The 22,392-nt window shown below is 39.9% G+C and overlaps 1 protein-coding gene across 1 annotated transcript in view; it reads right to left on the reverse strand.

Moving 5' to 3' along the window:
* Window positions 1-22,392, reverse strand: part of DCL2 (dicer-like 2) — a 232,028-nt gene that overhangs the window by 121,929 nt on the left and 87,707 nt on the right. The window contains exons 19-20 of the mRNA XM_090005046.1: window positions 16,449-16,645; window positions 15,057-15,266 (exon numbers count right to left, since the gene is read on the reverse strand). Coding sequence (XP_089861172.1) covers window positions 15,057-15,266; window positions 16,449-16,645 — 407 coding nt within the window. The remainder of the gene's footprint in view (window positions 1-15,056; window positions 15,267-16,448; window positions 16,646-22,392) is intronic.

Here is a 22,392-nt window from a genome sequence, read left to right on the forward strand (position 1 = left end):
TCGCTTACCATCTAGGATATTAGGGAAAATATCTCCCTTTGAGGTATTACATAAGCTTGAACCTGATTATAATAGGTTAAGAGTCTTTGGATGTTAGTGTTTTATACTTACAGATAAGAATGACAAGCTTTCTCCCAAGGCTATTCCTTGTGCCTTTCTTGGTTATTCCGAAACACAAAAAGGTTTTCGTTGTTATGACCTTAGAGATGATAAGCTATATGTCTCTAGAAATGTAACTTTTTTAGAAAATGAGAGTGGTTTTGAAAAAAATGTTTCTCAACAAGAAAATTTTGATTACTCCTTATTTGACTTATTGTCTAGTAATGATGATATATCTAGTGATGATGAGGTATCATTAAACCATGATGAGGAAAATGATGCAGATATTGGTGAACATAACTCACTCAATGAACAAGAAAGTAGAGTTCCAAGTGAGCCTATAACCTACTCTCGTAGAAACCAAGACACCTTTAGAAGTGCTATTGATCAATATAGTGAGCTTTCTCCTATTCTTGACCATAGAAGATCTGAAAGGAATAAAAGACCTCCAACTCGTTTTGTATCTTTTGACTCTTTTTTACCTCGATATAGGGCTTGTCTTAGTGCCATTTACTCTTATTTTGAACCAAAAAAATTTTGAAGAAGCTAAAAAATGCATTAAATGGCAAGAAGCCATGCAAAGTGAACTTAATGCTCTTAAAAGGGCAGAAACTTGGGATTTCCAAACTCTACCTACAGGAAAGAAAACTATAGGCTGTCGGTGGGTTTTTAAAGTTAAAACTAAGAGCGATGGCTCTCTAGAAAGGTATAAAGCTCGCTTAGTTGCAAAAGGGTATGGGCAAGAGTATGGAATTGATTACGAAGAAACCTTTGTCCCTGTGGCTCGAATGGTTACCGTTAGGTGTCTTATTACTATTGCATCTATTAAAAATTAGAACATTTTTCAAATGGATGTTAAAAATGCTTTCTTAAATGGTGATCTTAACGAAGAAGTATATATGGATGCCCCACCAGGCATGATAATTCCTAAAGATAAAATTCTTCGTCTTCGTAAGGCTCTCTATGGTTTAAAACAGGCTCCCAAAGCTTGGTATGATAGATTTACCAGTGTAATGTTAGAAAATGGTTTTTCCTCATGTTATACTGACACTGCTTTGTTTACTAGAAAATCTAATGCAGTGATTGTAATTTTGTTACTCTACGTTGATGACATGTTGATTACAGGTGATGATGTTCAAGGAGTCAAGGGTATTAAGTCCGTCTTGACTTCAAAATTTGAGATGTCAGACTTAGGTTTTCTGACATATTTTCTTGGAATTGAGGTTGCATATTCGCAACGTGGTTATTTTCTATCTCAATCTAAACTTGCCTGCGAGATTATTGACAGGTCAGGTATTTCTGATAACAAAATATGTGAAACTCCTGAAGTTGTGGGAGCAAAAATGAAGATTGACGACGGTGTTCCTCTAACCGATCCTACTCCTTACAGGCAGTTGGTAGGTTCTCTAATGTATCTTAGCATTACTCGACCCGATTTGTCACATGCTATACACATCGCCAGTCAGTTTCAGCATGCTCCTACAACCGTTCATATAAGTGTTGTGCTTCGCATCATCAGATATTTGAAGGGAACGGTAAATAAGGGAGTATTCCTATCCTCTTCCTCTGAATTGAAATTGCTTGCTTAGACTGACTCAGATTGGGGAGGTGACCCTAGTAACTGTCACTCCACCACTGGTTTCTGTGTTTTCTTAGGTGAGTCCTTGATCTCATGGCGATGTAAAAAGCAACAGAAGGTCTCCCTGTCATCCACTGAAGCCGAATATAGAGCCATGACATCTACCACCATGGAAATTGTATGGATTCGAAGTCTTTTGGAAGATATGGGAGTGTTTATCAGAGAACCAACAAAGTTGTGCTGTGATAATAAAAGTGCAATTTATATTGCCAAGAATCACACCTTTCACGAGCGAACAAAGCATATAGAGATGGACTGCCATTATATCAGAGAAGAATACTTGAAGAAGGTCATTGATCTACCATACGTAACGTCTGAGTATCAGCTTAATGACTTCTTCACCAAAGCTCTATGTTCGCCCAGATTTCATTTCCTCCTCGGCAAACTTGCGGTTATCACACCGTAAGTTTGAGGGGGGGGGTTAAAATGTATCTCCCAAAATCGTTGATGTAAATATAAATATATATACTTATATAAATAGAGATACATTTACATATAATTCATATATGTATATGTATATGTATCTCTATATATATAAATATATATATTTATATATATTTCTCTTTTTTATTTTACGTTTACCCGATAAGGGTATAATTGTAATTTCCCCTCTTGCGCATATTCCATTTGGAATATGTTATACTTTTCTTTCTTTTTATTTTTTTTGTACTTTCTTTATTCTTTTTATTTTTTATTTTTCACTTTTCATAAAAGGTGCATTGGGGGGTCCCCCAATAGAGTCGTTGGGGGCTCCCCAACGACTCCTTTGGGAGCCCCCTTGCACCTCCTCTTTCTTGTATAAATAGGGGTGTTCCCCCCTTGTTTTTCCTAAGCTTGAGAGTCTCAAGCATTCGGTTCTTTCTATGAAATACATGCCATTGTGCATGTTTATTATTTTTACGCTTTTGCGTACTTTGTTCAAGTGTTGTGAGAGTGTCTTCGTGCACATCTTTTCTATTTTATTTGTGCTCGTATGCGTATTGTCTTTTCATAGACAATTTTACAAAAGGAACGAACTTCGATGATGCTTGCCCAACTGACATGCTTCACACTGAAATGATGTGGTGGAAGGAATCTGAGGAAAGACCGACCGAAGCTTTGACAATGAAGGATGACCAAGACGACGATGCCACTGAACAGTACTGAATGAATGTTCCACTGCAGCATGAACAGAACCCATTGGATGATGTAGGTAGTAAATTCTATTTTCTTCATAGCCTCCACCAATCTTCTTCCCCGTCAGCAAATCCTGAAAATGACAACCCATTTGATCAAATATTACTCTACAGTTTTTTTCTTTTATAAGGCAACTAACATAGAGTAAACTTTGAGGAAAGTTTGGAGCATAAAGAACATTATTCAACTGTAATGAGGAGGATATAGAAATATTTCCCTGACCAACAACCGGGGAGGAGCTCCCATCGGCTAAGGAGACTCCAAGCTGAGCCTTAATATCCTTAAGATCTGAAAAAACACGTGAATTTCCATACAAATGTCTGGAAGCACCAGAGTCAATAACCCACTTACTATCAGTCGGATGAAGATGATTTCCGGTTGAATATACAACACTAGCTACAGGAGGAGTGGAACTGAAAGGTCGAAGAGCTATCAGCTCATCATATTCTGCACGACTAAGGGTGATACTACTTTCATTTTCAGCAATATTCTTTTGTACATTTGTTGCCTCGAGAGTAGTCACATTTGCTTTAGGAGTATATGACTTTGATGAAGAAGATGTTGGCCGACCATGCTTATCCCAGCAACGATCTTCTAAATGTCCAGATTTTCCACAGAATGTATATTGAAGCTTTCCTCTGCCTCCCATACCACGTCCACGTCCACGTCCTCGTCCTCTGATATTCTGAATATTTCCACGCCCATAACTAGATGGGACAACAAGAGCAGATGACTGAGTTACAGGCTGAGACTGTGGCAGAGAGATCGCAAGTCTACTCAGACGATTATAAGCATCAGCAAGAGTGGGAACATCTGATCCAATCAACATTTGAACTTTTGCAACAGAAAAATTTGAAGAAAGACCTGTAAGAAAACGAGCAACCATGGTTTGTTCTTGATGATCCTTTTGCTTTGAGCAACAAAGAGGCCTGTGAGCATTAAGTCTTTCAAACGCAGCTTTGACAGAAGCATAGTACTGGGCCAAGGTCTGATCTCCCTGTTGCAAATTATATATTTCTTGTTCGACTTGCAGGATACGAGTCACATTCGTTTCTTGTGAATATGTATCACGAAGATTGTCCCACATCAGTTTGGCTGAATTATAGTAGATCAATCCATCTGCAATATGGGGTTCGACACTATTCATGATCCATGACATAACTATGTCATTATCCTCATCCCAAGTAACATATTTTCCCAACTTCTCAGTGGGTTCGCCTTCCAACAAAATGTGTTTTCGACGATGTCCAGATACCGACATCATAAAAGTTCTGGACCATCGAGCATAGTTGGTTTCATTCAACCTAACGGAAGAGCCATACGAGAAGGGGTTGGCAAAAGCCTTATACTCCCCAATCTGTTCCATTTTCGAATCACATGTCGAATTTTCAGCCATACTGTTCTCTAGAACAGCAAGTATTCAAGTAGAATTTTCCACCACTGTAAGGAATCAGCCCTGTTGTTTCCACACAAAAAAAATAGTCCACAACCAGCAGGTAATCACTCCTGCTGCTTCCACGACAAATGGATAGTTGAAACTAATACAGCACGAAACACAACTCACCCCAGCAGAGAGTTACGACCATTGCTACACCCAAACACACCACGACCAACAATAATATTCAGTTGCAACACATATGAATACGACCACTGCTGTTCCCCAAACATATAAAGCATAACTGCCAATCAGTCTTTAAAAAAACAATTAAATAGATCAATCATATCTCGATCACACGCAGCAAACACAAAAAAATCCAGAATCACGGTAGTCACGCAATCAGCACAGAAAACATGACACTCTCGGCTGGCACGCAATATCACAAACACTTGCAGCGTGGCCCAAACAGCAGGGACAGCCAACAACTCACGGCTGCGACACAGCAGCACAGAAGCCTGTTGCGTGACCCAAATAGCAGGAACTAGTCAATCATGGCACGTCAATCACAGCAGGCACGCATCAGCAGGAACTCGTCAATCTCCAGAAAATCACGACAGGAGATAAAAAAAAATCCCACGAAAAAAAAAACAGATAAAAACTGTTTACAGCTCCAGGAGATCACGACAAATCTTTGTAACATCCATCATTAGATCTGACGACAGATCTGGGTAACAACCCAGATCTGTTATCAGATCTTCCACACTAGTGCAACAGCAAACCTGATTTTTTTTTTTCTGCAGTCTGAATTTTTTCGTTGGTGAAGATCAGTCCTCTTCGTGATCACGCTCCCGAGATCGCTGGCTCTGATACCATGTAGAAAGGAGCAGCCACCTGTGTAGAGAGAGAGAGAGGAAGAGAGAGAGACGGCTGCACAGAAAAACTCAATGTCGTTAACCTTGATTAGTGTAACGACCCCAACTCCTACCTTTGAAAAATGCGGAATATTTTTTTTTTTCTAAGAGTCGCGGAAAACTTCCCAGAGACCTGGGGTCCCTACAGTTCCAATTTCAGTTGGATAACCACACACCACAAAGCAACTTACATTTATCAATCATAACTAATCCACTGAACTCTTTTATTAATGAATCAATAAGAGTAATATGTTCCATGTCAAAAATGAAATATCAAATTGCAGGAAATCAGAAGAACTAAAAGAAAATAACAGTAGAGTCACTCTGTCCGTAAGTGAAGCCGTCTGAAACAAATGTGACCCTCATATCTCTCAGAAGCTAGTCGACTTCACTGATCACCTGTGCCAGGGAAAAACCAATAAAATAAGAGGGTCAGAAATCCGAAGAATTCTGCGTACAGGTTTCCCTAATGAATCAAATAAGGAAAAGAACATAAATAAGATTCATGTAATATTTTAGAAAGTTACAACTATAACCAAATTATAAGGCAGTTAACCAGTTATGCACAATAAAATAAACATTTAGCATGAGGGAACGCTAAGTAATTAACATTAATTACAACTTAATCAAAAAGGAAAATTAAATGCAACAAAAATCGACATCATGCAATAATCAATGTATAGCAACCAAGTGAACAGGTAAACATGCATGAACTAATGCAGAGTAAGAATATGCATGATTTATGTATAATGCATGAACCCATATTATCTTTCATTTAAGCCCCCCTCTTTTCATATGTATGTCCTATTAAATGCACACATCCTTTAGTTTTTCTTTTTAATTACAGTGGCCCGCGGATACACCAAACGGGTACAATCCCCGAGGTCAAGTAGGGTTCCCGGTGTAGCTTCACACACAATTTGTATTTTATTACCGGGTTCCAAACTTAGCCCTCGACCGATATCAGGAAACAGCACCATCCATCGGAACCTTGAAAAACAGCATCCAAAGTCGGGGACACCAGGGAAAACAGCATCCACTGGCGCCACTTTCTTGGTATACCAAACAAACTCACAGCTGTGACTAACACACCACTCCCGGGTAAAGTGGCGGATTCTCCCTAAAACCGTGGCTAGGAGAAGAACCTCAATATCGGGTTCATGGGCAACAAAACGCACACGAAGTTTTTGTATCCTCACGGTTTCCCCTAAACCGCAATATCCAAGATTCCCACGCTAAAGCAGGGACATCAAGGAAAAAGTGAATTACACTGTTCTTTATTTTCTTTTATCTGGTTATTAATTCATTCCTTTTTCATTTGCAAATTTACATGCAGAATTAATAACATAAGTTTGCACATCAGCATGCTAAGCTTTTTCACGGGACCACAGCCCGTGATCACATAGAACAGTGTGGTAGAACAATAATATCACCTTTGATTTGTTGCAATGCATCAAAAATAACTAAAATAGAGAACATCTGGTTCTCGAGGCTCACCCAGCCCCTGATGATCCAATTGACCATCAATGCCTTCATAAGCAAAAATCATCAAGAGTATGTCACTTAGGCATTCTTATCACACACTTTTCAATGCACATTCTTCTGCGACCAAAATCAATAATATTTTAATACATGAGCACGAGTTTCCACACCAACAATGCAATGCATACTTTCATTCATTGCACAATCCCTGCCAATTGCATGATTTCATTAATGAATTATTTCAGTTAAAACGTAGGAACACTCATGCTATTTTGATCTTGCAAAAGCACCTAAAATTCGTATATGTACCGGCACAAGTAAGCCTGCTTGCAACAACAATTTTGAATAAGTATCACACAACAAGTTCATTCACCTAAGGAAAAACACCCCTTTTGTATGCATATGATTAAGCCCAATACCCTTAACATAATCTGAAATATTTGCAGGCATAGCCTAACCAATTCATTTTTCATAAACAGAGAATTTGGGTCGGTCCAATACCAAACTGCATATATATTTTATATATATATATATATATATATATATATATACATATATGTATATATATATATATGTTTTTAAAAGGGAGACTGCTCCAGCACCCAGCTGACAAACAGTCGGCTGGAACTCGGCTCCAGCCCACCTGACTCGGTCGGCTGAGCTTGGCAGTCACCATACACGCCCAGCTGGGCCAGTGAGCACCCTGCCAAGGCCTGGCAGAATGCTGCCCAGCTTGCACCAGTCCAACCGGGCTGGACTAGGCCTGACAGGGCCTGGCATGCCCCAACCGACCCACTCGGCTGGGCTGCCAGGTGTCCAGCTGGTACGAAGATGGGTCTGGTTCAGCCTGACCAGACCCCAGCTGAGCCATACACACGGCAAAGCCCCACAGGCTTGCACAGGCTTGCACAGGCCTTTGCATCCAGACTTTTCTACAAGTACTCCAAAGGGGATAAACATACCACTTAACACCAATGTTCTCAACTAAACCAACTGCCCAGTGCATGCACATTTAGATATCCCAGCAAAAGTAAGTTAAGACCAAAACTGAAAGCACATAAACATACTTTATTTCAAATCCTAGAAAGAAATATTGACCATATGTCAAGATAGATAATACTCATGCAGTTAAATTTTTCACTAAGTGGACGGTGAGTCTCATTCAAATTTGAAAATTTTATGCATAAACTGAAACAGACTCAAATGTGCCTAGAAAATGCCTTGTGTAAAATGTCTGCCATAGGCTGCCAAGCGTACCAGCCGATTTGCTGGCCTGGCAGGCCTGTTAGACCTGCAATAGGTCTGCCCATGGTTGGCCTGGCAGGGCCGACAGTTGCCCCAACCGAGCCCAGCTCGATTGGGCTGCCAGGCACCCTACTGCGGCCAACAGCCCACATTAAAATATGTTTTTTTTTTTTTTGTAGCTGACAGTATACCAAAATCCCTAAAAGGTTTCAGAACAGCATGTATGCTCACATAACTCAAGTATACACATATTTACAAAGTTCATAACCATGTCATGAAATAAATATCAGTCATAAACATACGTTCAACAACGTTTTTGGCCTTATTTCCAGATTTACATGTCTTACTAATCCACAACATGGGTTCTTCAAAGAAAATTAACATCACCATGGGGCACACACATGAAAATCCCTATTTTGCACAGATAAAAATTCTGTTCTACTATAAGAATGCATCCATATGCACGTTGTTTCAAATAACCTAAAACAAAAGACCATGAAACACATGGATTTCATCAATGGATTATAGAATAAATGCTTAGATTTACTCACCCACATGGTTCTACACTAAAATACTTCATGGAAATCGAATCCATGTTCGTTTTCCTCACTTAACCCAAAAGAAAACCCCGTACCTTGTTGAAGATTTCTCCGACGGTCTTTCCGGCAAATCGAAGGCTGCCGTGGCGGAAACAACGAGCTAGCTGGAGTCGCCCCTTCCCTGCTACCGTGACAGGGAGTGTGGCTATTTATTGCCGCGGCCCTCGGTGGTTGTGGGTGGCCAAAGCTCGCCGGCGACCTCCACCACTCCGATGCACGCCCCCACGAGAGAGAGAGAGACGAGGGAAGGGAGAAACGAGAAAGATGAGGGAAGAGGGTGAGACCCCCTCTTCCACCTCCCTTTATATTGCCGAAACCCCCCTCTTCCGAGAGGCGCGGGGTTCGGTTACGCCAGCCGAGCCCCCCCCCCCCTTCCTTTCTGGAAATAGCAGGAATCGTGCCCTAGGCACGATTGTTGCTCCTTCCTCCTTTTAAAACAAGAGCAGCCCGATGTAGGGTTTTAAAAAAACCCTATCGGGTTATGGATCCGGGTCGGGTTCGACCCGGGTCCAAGAGCTTCTTACCTTTTAAACTTAAATTTTTTTTTTCTTTAACGAGAGGGCCGGGTCCGGGTCTGCGACCTGCGGCTCGGGATCCAAACCCGACCGGACCCTTGCCTTCCACTAGGTATGGATCCATGGATTGGATCCAAATGGATCCAATCGTGGATCCCCTAAAAATTCTCATATAATATATATTTTTATATATTTTTAATCAGGTATACGAATATATAGGGTATTTTACCTATATCCAAATGGATCATATCTGGGTATCGGATCCGAAATGTGGATCCCACGCCCATATATACATTATATACATAGTTATCTCTTAAATAATTCGCCAAATTGAAAATTTTTGCACTTATGTAATTACATATATGTTTTATGAGATAAATACATATATAAAGACCCCTTTATGGACCCCGGATCTGCGACTTGGATCCCGGGCCCAAATCACATTGTTAAGAAATATATATCATAATATATTTAAATAAAAACCTAAAAATTAAGGTTATTACAATTAGGGCTTCTCTCTATATTAAATAGAGAGAGGCAAAAAAGAAAAATTACATCTAAGTCCTTATAAGAGTAAAATTCAGAAAACCTTTAATATAAGAGAACTTAACATAAAACCACCTATTCTCAACAGTAATAAAAGAAAGATCTGAAGTTCCAAATATTCTAAAATCTTTGGTCATTGAAATAAAAACCCAGTTTGAGTCAGTTGTAAAGATTGTTCGCACTGATAATGCTCTTGAGTTTAAAACAACTGCACTATTACAATTTTATCGGGATCATGGAATTCAACCTCAAACCTCATGTGCCTATACTCCTCAACAAAATGGGGTGGCTGAACGAAAACACAGGCATCTTCTTGACGTAGCCCGCACCCTTATGATTCAATCTAATGTTCCTGCTTTATATTGGGGTGATGCAGTTACAACTGCTTGCTATTTGATCAACCGCATGCCTTCATCATCTATGGAAGGCCAAATTCCTTTACAAAATTCGTATCCGAGTGCACCTCTTTTTTCTCTTTCACCCAAAGTATTTGGATGCACTTGCTTTGTGCAAAGACTTGGTCCTGACAGTAATAAGTTAGAATCTCAAGCTACCAAGTGTGTATTTATAGGCTATCCAAAAAGCCAAAAGGGGTATCGATGTGATGATCCAATTTCTCGTCGGGAGTATGTCAGTGCGGATGTATCCTTTTTGGAGTCCCTTCCATACTATTCTAGTACTGGTACTTAACTGCAAATTGATCCAGATGACTCTTTTCCACTTCCTATTCCACATTTTCCTTTGGAATCAATGCCTGTATTATCAAATCCAACTCCTCCTACCTCACGGTTCCACAATCCTCCATTGGTATATGTGCGTAGAGCTCCAACTTCTCTGGTGCCTCCATCCACTTCTTTTCCTGAGGTAAGTACTACTGACAATAGTGATCTTCATGATGATGATAACAGGTCTATCGCTCTACGAAAGGGGACACGACAATGTACCTTATATCCCATATCTCATTTTGTCTCTAATGTCAGAATTGGAAATCAGATGAAAACTTTTATTTCAGCCTTATCTGCTGAAACTATTCCTCTGAACTTTCAACAGGCAGCGCTAGATAAACAGTGGAAGTTGGCTATGCAAGAAGAAATGGATGCTTTATTGTCTCAACATACATGGGATCTAGTTGACTCCTCAGTGGATGCTGACATTGTTGGATGCAAATGGGAATATACAATAAAGTACAAATCGGATGGTTCTATTGAAAGGTACAAGGCCAGATTAGTAGCAAAAGGGTATACTCAGACTTATGGTATTGATTTCTTTGAAACCTTTTCTCCTGTTGCACGCATGAGCACCATTCGTCTTGTTCTCTCAGTAGCGGTTCATCATGGTTGGCGTGTGTGTCAATTAGATGTGAAAAATGCATTTCTATATGGGGATCTATCTGAGACAGTTTACATGCAACAACCTTCAGGATTCGAGGTTGAGGGGGTGTCAGAAGGTGTGTAGATTGAGAAAGGTGATTTATGGCTTGAAACAAAGTGCGCGTGCATGGTTTCAAAAGTTGTTTCAAGTGATGTCAAGCTTTGGCTTTAATAGGTCAGCAGCAGATCATACACTATTTATCAAGAAAACTAACTCAGGCATAGTTGTTATGGTGGTATATGTGGATGACATCATTCTTACAGGAGATGATGTGAAAGATATTGAAGCCACAAAGGCTCATCTTCAAAAACACTTTGTTACAAAAGACCTTGGTTCACTTAGATATTTTCTGGATATAGAAGTTGCCAGAAGTCGTGAAGGGATGGCGTTGTCTCAACGGAAGCATGTTCTTGACTTATTAAAGAAAACTGGAATGTTAGGAGGTAAACCAACAAATATTCCCATGGATCATAAAGCTCCGTTGTTTGAAGAAGGGGCAAAATCGGTTGATAGCAGAAGCCATCGCTCACTAGTAGGGAAGCTACTTTATGTAACTGTGACCAGGCTGGATATTGCTTTAGCAGTAAGCAAAGTTAGTCAATTTATGGACAAACCAACTGAGGTACACTGGAATGCAGCTATAATGATTCTCAGGTATTTAAAATCATCTCCTAGAAAAGGGTTATTATTCAGGAAAGGTGGAACTCTGGAGATAGTGGCCTATTCTGATGATGACTATGCAGGATCTGTAGTGGATAGAAAATCTACCACAGGATTCTGTGTGTTTTTGCGAGACAACTTAATTTCATGGAGAAGTAAGAAGCAAAATGTAGTTTCTAGGTCAAGTGCAGAATCAAAATATAGGGCTATGGCCCAAACAACTGCTGAATTAATGTGGGTTCATACTGTTTTTCATGATCTTCAGGTGAAGGTTTTTTCTCCTATGACCATGATGTGTGATAACATTGTCTTCATCCCATTGATTTCTCCAAGCTTTTCCCTTGCTTGACGACCCTGTGACATTCATTTTCCCTTTGTTTTGCGGTTTGTGCCAACAATTTGCCTTAATATATCCCTTTTTGTTGCACAAATAGCATGTTGGAACATTTTTTAAATTGTGATTTCCCGAAAAACTTCCTGACGATGTGCTAGGCGCGGGCAACAATCCATGCCCCCCTTGATTGTTTCTTATTTGTCCATGTCCTCCTCGAAAGTGGCCACATCCTCTACCTGAATTTGTCCCTGTAAACAATACTTCTTGGTTTCCTGAATTGCTGCTTAGATCTTCTCCTTTAATGGAAATTTCATATTGTAGCAATTTTGCCCGAAGATCCTCAAAGTTAGGAAGTGAAGGAAGACACAAGAGAGATCTTACCAGCATATGATAATCTGATTCAAGCCCGTTTAGCGCTTGTTGAACTTTATCCTTATCAGAAATCACACAGCCCACCATAGCCAATTGATTTGTGATGATCTTCACCTTGTTCATATACTCTGTAACAGTCATGCTCTCTTTTCTTAGGAGTTGAAACTCCCTCTTCAAATGCATAATTCTCGCTTCTGAAATTTGTGAATAGGTCTTCGCAAGTTGTTCCCTCAACTCCATCGCTGAGCACTCATCTGGAATACCTACAAGAACCTCTTGTGAAAGAGTAGAGGTAATGTAGGCTACAACAGCTTGATCTCGTTTTCTCCAAGTGGTAAATTCAAGATTTCGAATCAACCTGTTAGAAGTCTCTCATTTATCATCCATAACTTCCTGCACAATAAATTCTGAAGGTGCAGAAATCGTTCCATCTAGGTGTCCATAGAGGTCGAGACTCTTAATAAAAGGCAGTAGCTACCTCTTCCAGGCCAAATAGTTGATGTTATTCAGTTTTTCGGAGATAAGTTGACCTAGAAAGCAAGATGGGAGGGTAGGAGAATCCATGAAAACTGAATTGAGACAAGAAAAAAAATATAGCAAACCGGACATATCTGACTACTGCCAAACACTCAAAGAATAATGTCAGATCTGAAATAAATTCAGACCAGATTGAATCAAGGATAAAAGAGAAGTCTGGAAGAAGAACTGGTTTACGTCAGATCTGAAATAAACTCAGACCAGACCGTGACAAGGGTAGAAAGGATAAAACTGGAAGAAGGAACGTCAGATCTGATCTTAGTTTCAGATCTGAACAAAACAGATGCAACAATCAGAAACAATATTGGAATTACGCTCATGCACTAGACGTGTATTCAGATCTGATATCAGAAGACACGCCTGGACAGATTCAGACCTCATATATCCTTTGGGTCTGATAGTCTGATCTGAATCAGACATGATACAAGAGAAAGGGAAAGAGCTGCAGTCATGCAAGATCTGATCTAGTGATCAGATTTGGGATCAGATCTGTATCAATCGGATGGTTCAAAAATTTATATAGAGTTTGAAAAACGAGACTTTCAAATGTCTTTCATATGAGTGAAGAAAAACAGAAGATCGATGAAGAAATAGAAGGGTAAAAAGAGGAAGGAGACAGAAAAGAAGAACCTGGAAGAAGCGACCCACCTGAGACGTCGATCTCACTGAACACGCCCTTTGGAGTCGATTCACTGCATAGAAGCCTGCTCTGATACCATGTAAGAATGGCCCACCCGATAAGTCAAGTGAAGAAAGTAAGGGTGAGGAATGAGAGAGAGAGAGAGAGAGAGATGCGGCAGCAAAAGGGGGACTTCTTCTCATTAGAAGTCTTGCCTTATTTCATGTATATATATACAAAATAGTAACTGGGTTGGATCAAGTATTTGGATCCATACCCAGACACAAAATAAAACTACATGTTACATTAGAAAACCCGACCCAGTTTATGATAAGGTCTTAATCTATGTCACACGGACTCGGCTAAGGAGGTGCCGCACCCGAGTCGACACGCCCCGACACGGGTGCGGACTCGGGTGCGGCTTCGGACTCGGCCCGGACTCGGTCAACGCCGAGTCGGACTCGGTCAACGTCGAGTCGGACTCGGTCAACGAGTCCAGGCCGAGTCCGTCCACATTTTGGACTCGGTCAACTTTGACCGAGTCCAAAAATGTCCCTAAAAAACTAATTTTTTATATTTTTTATTTAAAAAATATATATATAAAAAAGGCACTGTGACTGTGCAGTCTTTGCAGTGTGCACAGTCACAGACTGTGCACAGTCTTTGCAGTGTGCACTGTGCACAGTCTGTGACTATGCACAGTGCTGTGCCTGTGCACAGTGCACAGTGCTGTGCCTGTGCACAGTGCTGTGCCTGTGCACAGTGTTGTGCCTGTGCACAGTCACAGTCTGTGACTGCACAGACACCTGTGGCATTTTAAAAATAAAATAAAATAAAATTATATATATATATATTTTTTTTTTGCCGAGTCCCCGTGTCCAAAAATTTTAAAATTGTGCCGCACCCGTGTCGCACCCGCACCCGCACCCGCACCCGCACCCGCACCCGCACCCATGTGACATAGGTCTTAATAGGGTTTGCGAAAAATTCCATGCTTGTGACTGACACCTGTTCTTAGGCATAATAAGTGTGTAGGAGTCATTAGTCCCATTTATAGGAGGTTAGAAAAGAGGGGGCGACCCTTATATTGATTGTATTCTCTTATGTCCTTTAGTAATGAAGTTTTCATGGTGTGTTCCCTCTCATATCCTCTCTTCAATTCTTCTTCTTTTGGCTAGATAAAAGGAATATTTGGTTCAACAACTATCAAAAGCATATCTGTTTTTAAGTTTATACTACAAAGCAATTTATGCATCAAAGACAGGTTTTGGAGATTAGGTTTCCCAAGAAATCTTTATCTTCCAACAGAAGTTTCAGAAGATGGCCGTGAACTTGAACGAAACAATAAACTGACATTTGAAATGAAAATACAAATAAATTGAAAGGCAAAAAATGTATGAAAGTTTATACTACAAAGCAGTTTACACAACAAAGCCAAGTTTTGGAGATCAGGTTTCCCAAGAAGTCTTATCTTCCAACAGAAGTTTCAGAAGATGGTTGTGAACTTGAATGAAAGAATAAACAGAAACTTAAATGTAAATACAAATAAATTGAAAGGCAAAAATGTAGATACCGGTAGTCCACGGCTGCAGGCAAGTTTGCATAGAGTAGAATTGGAGACCATTTTGTCCTTTTTTGAACTGAGTATGCCCTCATGCTGATGCTTATAAGTCTTGAAAAGTTGCTGACCTGCAGCATATTTCAGAAACGAGTCTCCGAGTATTTCTAATGACTCCAACGAGAATTCCTCTTGGCATTTCTTTGTAGTAAGTGCTTCCAGAATCTATTGCGCAGGATTATTAAAATTAGCTCAAAACAGAAAAAAAGGAACAGAAAAAAAAATAACTTTGGGCTACTAAACCATTAATAACCTAGACAACAGATTAAGAAGCATTTTTTTCCCCAGAAGGACTGAATATCATATAATGCAGATGCTTTTGGTCATAAAAATAACAGAAGATAATGTATTTGCTCTCACATTTCTCTTTTCAACCCTATTTAAAAGTTCAAAGTCTCTTGGATTTGTTCATCATCTCCCCAAGGAGAGAAGAATCAAAACATGCCCCTTTTCCTAGAAGTTCATTCCAGGTTTTCCCAAGTTTTTGCCTTTTTCTACTTCTATACTGTGAGTTCAGTTAATGTGATTTTTAGGATGCTATTTTTATTTTAGTTTTAGTTTTTTAAATCTGACAAACCGCCCCAAGCACAGAGACCTAGCCGTGCTGGCTCAGCCCGCCGTACTTACGGTCGCTATCCTGTCAGCGCAAACTCCGGGGGCTTACCCCTCAACCCCAGGGAGTCGCCAAGCTTCGGCATACTCAAGGGGTTCAAGCCTATGGGATTTGAACCTAGGCTGCCCGTCAAACGGCCTAGGCCCCATCCCACTACGCCAAACCCCTTGGGTCTTTTAGGATGCTATTTGTTGAGAATATTGTGCATGCAGGATAAATTGACCATGCTTTCTTTCACCCAACAAAAACTTAAAAAAACGAATTCATAAAGGCAAATAAAGCAAATCAGATTAATGAGATTTATGGATGGGTTGAGTGAAAAATAGCAGCCGCAAGCATTATAAAACTTTTGAATCTTCAACTGCTAGTCGAATTGTTCACAATTCTCAGTCCTGTTCACAAACCAAACAATTTTATCCAGGGAAGAGCAGATGCAATGACATTAAAAAAAGAAAAGAAAAAATCAAAGTTTACCAAATTAACATACTGATTCAAAGATATCCAAATTTATTACAAGCATCTGGGAAAAAAAAGAACAGTTGTAACAGCACATAACACATCAACACAAACTTACTTTCAACAATACACACACATTAATAAACATTGGCAAAACAAAATCCAGTATGGTCTGGCAAGATTTTATATTCGATTCAAGCACAAAATCTAGAAGCTACAAATTCTGGAACTGCAATCACTATCATCCAAGAATATCTAACTAGGAAACTGCAAGACACCTTCTTAGTTGGAATGTCAATATACTGTATGCAGCTTCCCATATGGATTTTCTTCAATCTAGCAGCTAGAAGCATAGCTTCTATTCTATGCATAATGGATGGCACCAAAGAAAATGAGTAAACAGTGCTGATAGAGATAGGGGATAGGATAACCACACAAAGTTCGGGAGGCAATTCTACAATAGCTTCAGGTGATTCTGCACCAAAGAAACAAAGATGTAAATAAAAAACAATGACCTTCATTATGGATATTTTACTAAAATAATAGAAATAGCAATAGAAAAATAAGCTATGCTACCCAAAAAGAAGAAAATGATTACCAAGCAGTTGTTCCATACTAGAACTACATAATGATGAGGGAATACAAAACATGGAAATAGAATACAACTAAAATGGGTAAAGTTTTTCAAGCAAATTAATTGACACTTTTAATTACACTATATTTAGATAAAGACACCAAAGCCTCATTGAAAGATATAGAACAAGTTGAACATGAACTTGTTAAAATGTATATATATATACTTATTGTTTGCACATATTGTAAAACCCACGATTTTACAAAAAAAAAAAAAAAACGGATCCGACCCGGATTCAAACCCCCCTCCCCCCGTGCCTTTAAAAAGGCACAGAGGGTCGAGAAACCCTCTCAGCCTCCCTCTTCTCTCTCCCCGACTTCGCCTCCCCTCTCACCCTCGCCCGACTGTCCACTTCCGATCGGCGAGCCCCGTCCAGCAAACTCCCCTTCGGCTGCTCTCCCCTCTCTCTCCCTCCCTCTGTCAAAAAAAACCTCACCGGAGCTAGGGACCCCCTGCATGCACTGGTGGCCTCCAGGTACGGCCCCAACTCCCTCTTTTCCCTTGTTGTCTTCTTCATCTCCTTTTCTTTTCTAGCAGGCCGGCAAGGGCGACGCTCCCTGCCGCCTGTGTTAGATCGATTAGGGGGGGGTTGCCCTTGCCCTTCTATTTTCGACAGACCGGCAGGGGCTTCGCCCCAGCCACCTGTATTTTTCGCCAGACAGGGGTGAAGCCCCCTGCCTCCCTCTTTGTTGACGTCAGGCAGGGGCGAAGCCCCTTGCCTCCCTCTTCGCTGATGTCAGGTAGGGGCTTCGCCCCTGCCTCTTTGCTTTTCCAGCTGGCAGGGGCGAAGCTCCGCCTCCTTGCTCCCTCTACTTTCAGCCAACGGGGAAGGGATTGCGCCCCTTCCTTGTTGACAGTTAAAAACGGAAGGGGTGCAGCCCCCTTCCCTTCTCTTTTTCTTTTCTGGCATGCCCCTTTCCTTTTTCATGACAGGCCGGTGGGCAGAGGCTGCGACCCCTACCCCCTTTCTTTTATTTTCTTGGGTCGACCCCTAATGTGAGTCGATGTTTCTTTTTATTTTAGAATAATCACTTTTTATTTTTCGCAGCTGGCGCGACAGATCCCGCTCGCACCCCATGGCCCGAGCCCTTTGTTACTTACTCTCGAAGGCAAGTGCAACCCCGAGACTCCCCAAAGGTAGGGGAAAGTTGCGCAAAGGACAATAGACGAACTAAATTAAGCATTTAACATTTAAATAGAAATAAATAAATAAATATATGTGCATTTTTGTAATGAAATATGCGGAAGAATCCAAGAATGCTAAAGCCTTCACTATGTCCCACACGGACAAATGCAACAAGCATAAGAGAGAAAAATCCACTAAGGGATATACGAAAGGCCTTATAAAAAGGCTACACACATGAAAAATAATATCACTATTATTGAAGAGGAGCTCTCAAGAGCAATACAACATACATGGGGGGTTCCCCTTATTTATAAGAAAAGGAGACCAAAGGGGCTCCCAATAGAGTCGTTGGGAGCCCCCAACGGTCACATATGTGACCGTTGGGGGGCCCAACGACTCCATTATGGGGCCCCTTTTCGGTATCCAAAAAATACAATTTTAAAAATAAAAAGAAAAATAAAAAATAGTAAATTAAGAGAAACAAAATAAGTACCCCTATGGGGTACTTTGTGAAATGACCATATTACCCCTATCGGGTATTATGGTATTATTACATATGTTTTAACACCCCCCCTCAAACTTTACGGGGAAATGACCGAAAGTTTGCCAAGAAGGAACAAGAAGCGAGGAGCAGGCAGGGCTTTGGTAAAGAAATCTGCAAGTTGATATTCTGAAGTGACATATGGCAGTGTAACTGTCCCACAAAGATATTCATCACGTACATAATGACAGTCCATCTCAATATGTTTAGTCCTTTCATGAAAGGTGTGGTTGCTAGCAATATAGATGGCACTTTTGTTGTCGCAACAAAGCTTCGAAGCACCGGTAATTTCGACTCCCATATCTTGAAGAAGACTTCGAAGCCACACAAGCTCCATTGTAGTGGTTGCCATAGCCCTGTATTCTGCTTCAGTAGAAGACAATGAGACTTTCTGCTGTTTCTTGCACCTCCAAGTAATTAGCGAATCTCCTAGAAACACACAAAAGCCAGTAGTTGAGATTCGATCATTTGGGTTTCCTCCCCAGTCAGCATCCGTATAAGCTAGTAAATCTAAGGAAGAGATTGAGGATAGGAATAGCCCTTTAGTCAAAGTATTTTTAATATATCGAATGATCCGGAGCACAGCACTCATATGCACAGATGTAGGAGCATGCTGAAATTGGCTTGCAGAGTGCACAGCATGAGCAATATCGGGCCTGGTGATAGTCAGATAGGTGAGGGAGCCTATGAGTTGCCTGTAGGGCGTAGGATCATCCAGCAGAACTCCATCCTCCAGTCGTAGTTTAGCATTGATAACCTCGGGAGTCTCCACCTTTTTATCATCTGAAATCCCAGATTTGGAACATATGTCTGCAGCAAGCTTCATCTGTGACAATATATACCCTCGAGGAGAGTATGCAACTTCTATACCAAGAAAGTACCTGAGAAAACCCAGATCAGACATATCAAAATTATGTTTTAACATATTTTTAACTTTAATAATACCACTTTCATCATTGCCAGTGATGATCATATCATCAACATAAAGCAGAAGGACGATGATACTATTACCTGCATGTTTAACAAAAAGAGCAGTGTCAGTATAACATGAGCGAAATCCCAATTGTAACATGATAGCACTAAATCTATCATACCAAGCCTTAGGGGCTTGTTTAAGACCATATAAGGCTTTTAATAACCGAAGGGTTTGACCTTGGTTAACACTGATTCCCGGCGGAGGGTCCATATATACTTCTTCATTCAACTGACCATTAAGAAAGGCATTTTTAACATCTAATTGGAATATAGGCCATTTCTTAGATGATGCTACCACAATTAAAGTTCTAACGCTTGTCATGCGAGCCACGGGAGCAAAAGTCTCCTCATAATCGATGCCATATTCTTGTGAGTATCCCTTAGCAACTAATCTAGCTTTATAACGCTCTAGGGAACCATCACTTTTTGTTTTGACTTTGTAGACCCATCGACATCCTATAGCTTTCTTATTTGGAGAAAGGTGAACTATTTCCCAAGTTTTAGCTTTATTTAAAGCATCTAGTTCAACTTTCATTGCTTCAACCCAATGAGGTATACTTTTTGCTTGATTATAATGGGAGGGTTCATAGTAAGAATGCAAGGCTATTAGACAAGCTCTATATTTAGGTGAAAGAGTTTCATATGAGACAAACCTATTAGGTGGAATTGATTCTCTAGAAGAACGCCTAAGGGGGGTTTCTTCTAGGGGTTCATTAAGCCGCAAGAATTTTTCTAAAGCACTAATAGGTTGGGCTTCCTCACGCCGAGTGTATACTTGGAGATTGTCACCATTAGTTGGTGATACATCATTATCATGAGAATCATGAGTATCATGAGTATTTTCTAAAATTTTCGGATGACTCAAAGAGTCATCATTTGAATCTTCTAAAAGATCATTGATAAACATATAATCAATTTCATTTGATTTTTCCAATATGTCAAATCCATTTTCATCTTCTAAAAAGGTTACATCTTTGGAGACAAATAACTTATTGTTTTTATGATCAAAGCATCTATAGCCTTTTTTATTTTCACCATATCCTAAAAATACACATTCTATTGCTTTAGGTGACAATTTATCTCTTTTATGTAAAAGAACAAAGCATTTACACCCAAAAATCCGAAGACGATTGTAGTCGGGTGTCATATTAAAAAGTTTTTCATAAGGAGAGACATTATTCAATTTTGAAGATGGCATCCTATTGATTAAATAGGTGGAGGTTAACACGGCTTCGGCCCAAAAATTTTTTGGAATATTTTTAGAAATGAGTAAGGATCTAGTGGTTTCCAAAATATGCCTATGTTTTCTTTCCGCTAGACCGTTTTGTTGAGGAGTTCTTGGGCAAGATTTTTGATGACAAATGCCATGTTGTTTTAGATATGATTGAAAATCATTTGATAAGTACTCTCCACCCGAATCGGATCTAAGAATGGATATTTGACTTTGAAATTGATTTTGAATTTTTGCATGGAATTCTTTAAAGAAGTTAAAAACTTCCGATTTAAAGTTAAGAAAATAAATCCATACATATCCAGTATAATCATCAATAAAAGTAACATAATATGAATAACCACCTTTAGATAGAACCGGAGATGGCCCCCAAACATCGGAATGCACCAATTCAAAAGGTCTTGTTGTCACAAAGGATCTAATAGGAAAATGAGTAGACTTCATTTTGCCAAAAATGCAATCTTTGCAATTGATATCTTTTTCTTTACAAAACTTGTGTCCAAAAGGAAAAAGATACATTTTAGAGTAACTTGGATGTCCAAGCCTTTTATGCCAAGTTTCAATATTTTTGTCTTGGACATAAGTACAAAATGAGGTATTTGGAAGCATTAAATTATCCATAAAATAAAGGTCTCCCTTCCTATGGCCTTGCCCAATCCGCTTCCCGGACCGGAGATCCTGCACAAAGCACCCTTGGGATGAGAAAGATATTTCACATCCATGGTCGGCTATTTGAGAAACGGAAAAGAGGTTAAGATTTAATTTTGGAACTATTCTAACTTTTGGAACAAGGAAATTTTGAACATTTTTAGAATCAAGAGTTCCAACACCATTTATTTTGAGAAAGGTTCCATCGGCCGTAGAGACACAAGACATTTTTGAATTGGTGTGCACATTGGTTAATGCATTTTCATATGTAATAATACCATAATACCCAATAGGGGTAATATGGTCATTTCACAAAGTACCCCATAGGGGTACTTATTTTGTTTCTCTTAATTTACTATTTTTTATTTTTATTTTTATTTTTAAAATTGTATTTTTTGGATACCGAAAAGGGGCCCCACAATGGAGTCGTTGGGGCCCCCAACGGTCACATATGTGACCGTTGGGGGCTCCCAACGACTCTATTGGGAGCCCCTTTGGTCTCCTTTTCTTATAAATAGGGGGAACCCCCCATGTATGTTGTATTGCTCTTGAGAGCTCCTCTTCAATAATAGTGATATTATTTTTCATGTGTGTAGCCTTTTTATAAGGCCTTTCGTATATCCCTTAGTGGATTTTTCTCTCTTATGCTTGTTGCATTTGTCCGTGTGGGACATAGTGAATGCTTTAGCATTCTTGGATTCTTCCGCATATTTCATTACATGGTATCAGAGCCATACGATCTTCTAAGGTAAAATCGTGTATCTCTCTACTCTTTTTTTCTATCTCACCTCCATTTTGTAGCAATGGAAGTCAAGATCGATCTATCATTCAAGCTCAATGGGAAAAATTACATGATGTGGGCATCCGCAATGGAGAATAATCTCAAAGGGAAGAAGCTTTGGGGTTATGTAATGGGGACCATTCCGGAACCCCAACTTAAGCTCACAAAGATGGAAGAAGATCAAGAGAAAGCACTTGAAGGCGATGCTCGTCTCAAAGCTATTGAAGACTATCATCATCAAATGGAAGATTGGGAGAGTAACCATGCAAAAATCCTAGCATGGTTT

The sequence above is a fragment of the Nuphar pumila genome, chromosome 4, assembly GCF_984573655.1.
Source record: "Nuphar pumila chromosome 4, dmNupPumi1.hap1.1, whole genome shotgun sequence".
NCBI classification, from domain to species: domain Eukaryota; kingdom Viridiplantae; phylum Streptophyta; class Magnoliopsida; order Nymphaeales; family Nymphaeaceae; genus Nuphar; species Nuphar pumila.